Source organism: Boleophthalmus pectinirostris, unplaced genomic scaffold, assembly GCF_026225935.1.
Source record: "Boleophthalmus pectinirostris isolate CB_2022bp ecotype Guang Dong unplaced genomic scaffold, ASM2622593v1 HiC_scaffold_21, whole genome shotgun sequence".
Taxonomy (NCBI): domain Eukaryota; kingdom Metazoa; phylum Chordata; class Actinopteri; order Gobiiformes; family Gobiidae; genus Boleophthalmus; species Boleophthalmus pectinirostris.
Window position 1 is genome coordinate 32391217 of NW_026571175.1, and position 2066 is coordinate 32393282.

The window sequence follows — 2066 nt, forward strand, 5'->3', positions numbered from 1 at the left end:
GCTCTTTCAAAACACCTTCTTCTTCCATCTTTTTCCATCTTCTGTATTTTCTTTATGCATTTGCAAAATCTGTCTCCACTCATTTCCCTGTATTTGCCTTCTGCTTTCTGCGCTTCTCCTCCTCTGAGTGTGTGTGTGTGTGTGTGTACAGACTCGGCCACGCCCCCTCACGCAGCCTCCGTCTATAAAACCACCAGCCTCTGCAAAAGCTCAAGCACAACAGAGACGCACTGTGGACTCAAAATACTACTACTACTACACATACTTCCCTTCTTTTTTCATTAATATCTGTTCACGATGGTGCAGCATAAGGAGTTCCTGAAGGCGAAGGAGGTCGGGCTGCACATCTGGAGGATCGAGAACATAGAGCTGGTGCCCGTGCCGGAGAATTTGCATGGGAGCTTCTACACTGGAGATGCTTACGTGATCCTGAATACGATAAAGAAGAGAGACACCTACTACTACCAACTGCACTTCTGGTTAGGTAAGGTGCAGTTATGTTAAGAATGAGAAGAAAATATGAGAAAATATCAGGTTTTTGTGGTAGTACGCGGCAAAAAACAGCATCTAGTCAAGTTCAGATGGCTTGAATTAGGAAAGTTTTATCACGATTTGAGTTAATTTCACTTGACGAGTAAAATTATCTATAGACTTTTTGTTCTAAAATATGAAAATACATCTTACTACACTTAAAAACAACAACTTTTTGCACTTAAAATAAGAAACAAAATCGAATATTGCTTGAATTAAGAAAAACACACTTATTCCATTAGTGGATTATTTTACTTGTCAAGCTGAATTGACTCAAATAAAGTAAAATATTATTAATTAAAGTAATTTAAATTTACCTAGATGTTGTTTTTGTCCAGTGTATAAGTGCTGAAACTGTATTAATATCAGAAAAGAGCGCTTGTTGGTGTTGGAATTTGTATTTTTTGACCACAATGTATTCTTATTTTTAGTTTAGAGAACAGATTTTTAAAAACATATAGTAGAGTTGAAGGATTAAAGTGAAAGAAAATGCAATAAAATATTAAAAATGCAGATTTTTTCAGTCTTAAAAACCTGAAAAACTGAACTAAAAACAGTTTGCAGTGGTCCAAAGTTTCTCCTCACTTAAATTATACGTTCAGATCGTCACTAATGATGAGTTTATGAGCGCTTTTCGCATCTTTTTTGGTTTGTTTTGGCATCACAACTAGCATGCTAACAGTGAACTTCCTGATTCTCGAAGGATGAAACACTTTACGCTTTGATTAAACCTCCCGCAATGGATTTATTTTACTTCAATAGCCGCTTCTATCTTTATAAAATGTCTTCAAATCTTGCACAACGCACGCTGTAACTTTTCTAGTACGTGCGCCACCTTTTTGTCTCCATGGTGATGTTTTTGCTTTGCCTCGAATGTCCCACAGTACGGCATTAAACCTGCATTTATGTAATTACAGGTGTTTTAGAGCTACACTGTTACCGACACGCGCATAAACGTTGACTAAACTTAACTTGGCTTGATTTCCGTGGCGATCAGCAAACGACTGACCGAGCAAAAAAAAAGTTCCGCAGTGCCGCTTTAAATCATAAGAGTGCGGCTCAGCGTTGCAATCTGTCTGAGTGTTTCCAGCGGGATTCATTCGTGTTAATGGTCGGCTCGGTTTATGAGGTCGTCTACTTTGCGAGTTATGAAGAGTTATGAACAGGCGGTGATGGAAGAAGTGCTCCGTTTTGTTACACAGTGGGGAAAAAACGATATCTACGTAAATTAAAATGACTTAAATTAATAATATTTTACTTTATTGGAGTCGATTCAACTTGACAAGTCAAATTATCCACCAATGGAATAAGTGAGTTTTTCTTAATTCAAGCAATATTCGAGTTTGTTTCTTATTTTAAGTGTAAAAAGTTGTTGTTTTTCTTATTTTAAGTGTAACAAGATGTATTTTCTAATTTAAGTCTTGGTCCATTCATAGATAATTTACTCGTCAAGTGAAATTGACTCAAATCGTGATAAAACTCAGGGGCGGCGCTACCATTAGGCAAAAGTAGATGGCTGCTTAGGGCCCCCAAAC

General features: G+C 37.3%; 1 protein-coding gene across 1 annotated transcript in view; it reads left to right on the top strand.

Moving 5' to 3' along the window:
• Positions 1-201: 201 nt before the first annotated feature.
• Positions 202-2066, top strand: part of scin (scinderin) — a 51630-nt gene continuing 49765 nt past the window's right edge. The window contains exon 1 of the mRNA XM_055157663.1: positions 202-484. Within this exon, the coding sequence (XP_055013638.1) occupies positions 298-484 (187 nt within the window). The 5' untranslated portion in view covers positions 202-297. The remainder of the gene's footprint in view (positions 485-2066) is intronic.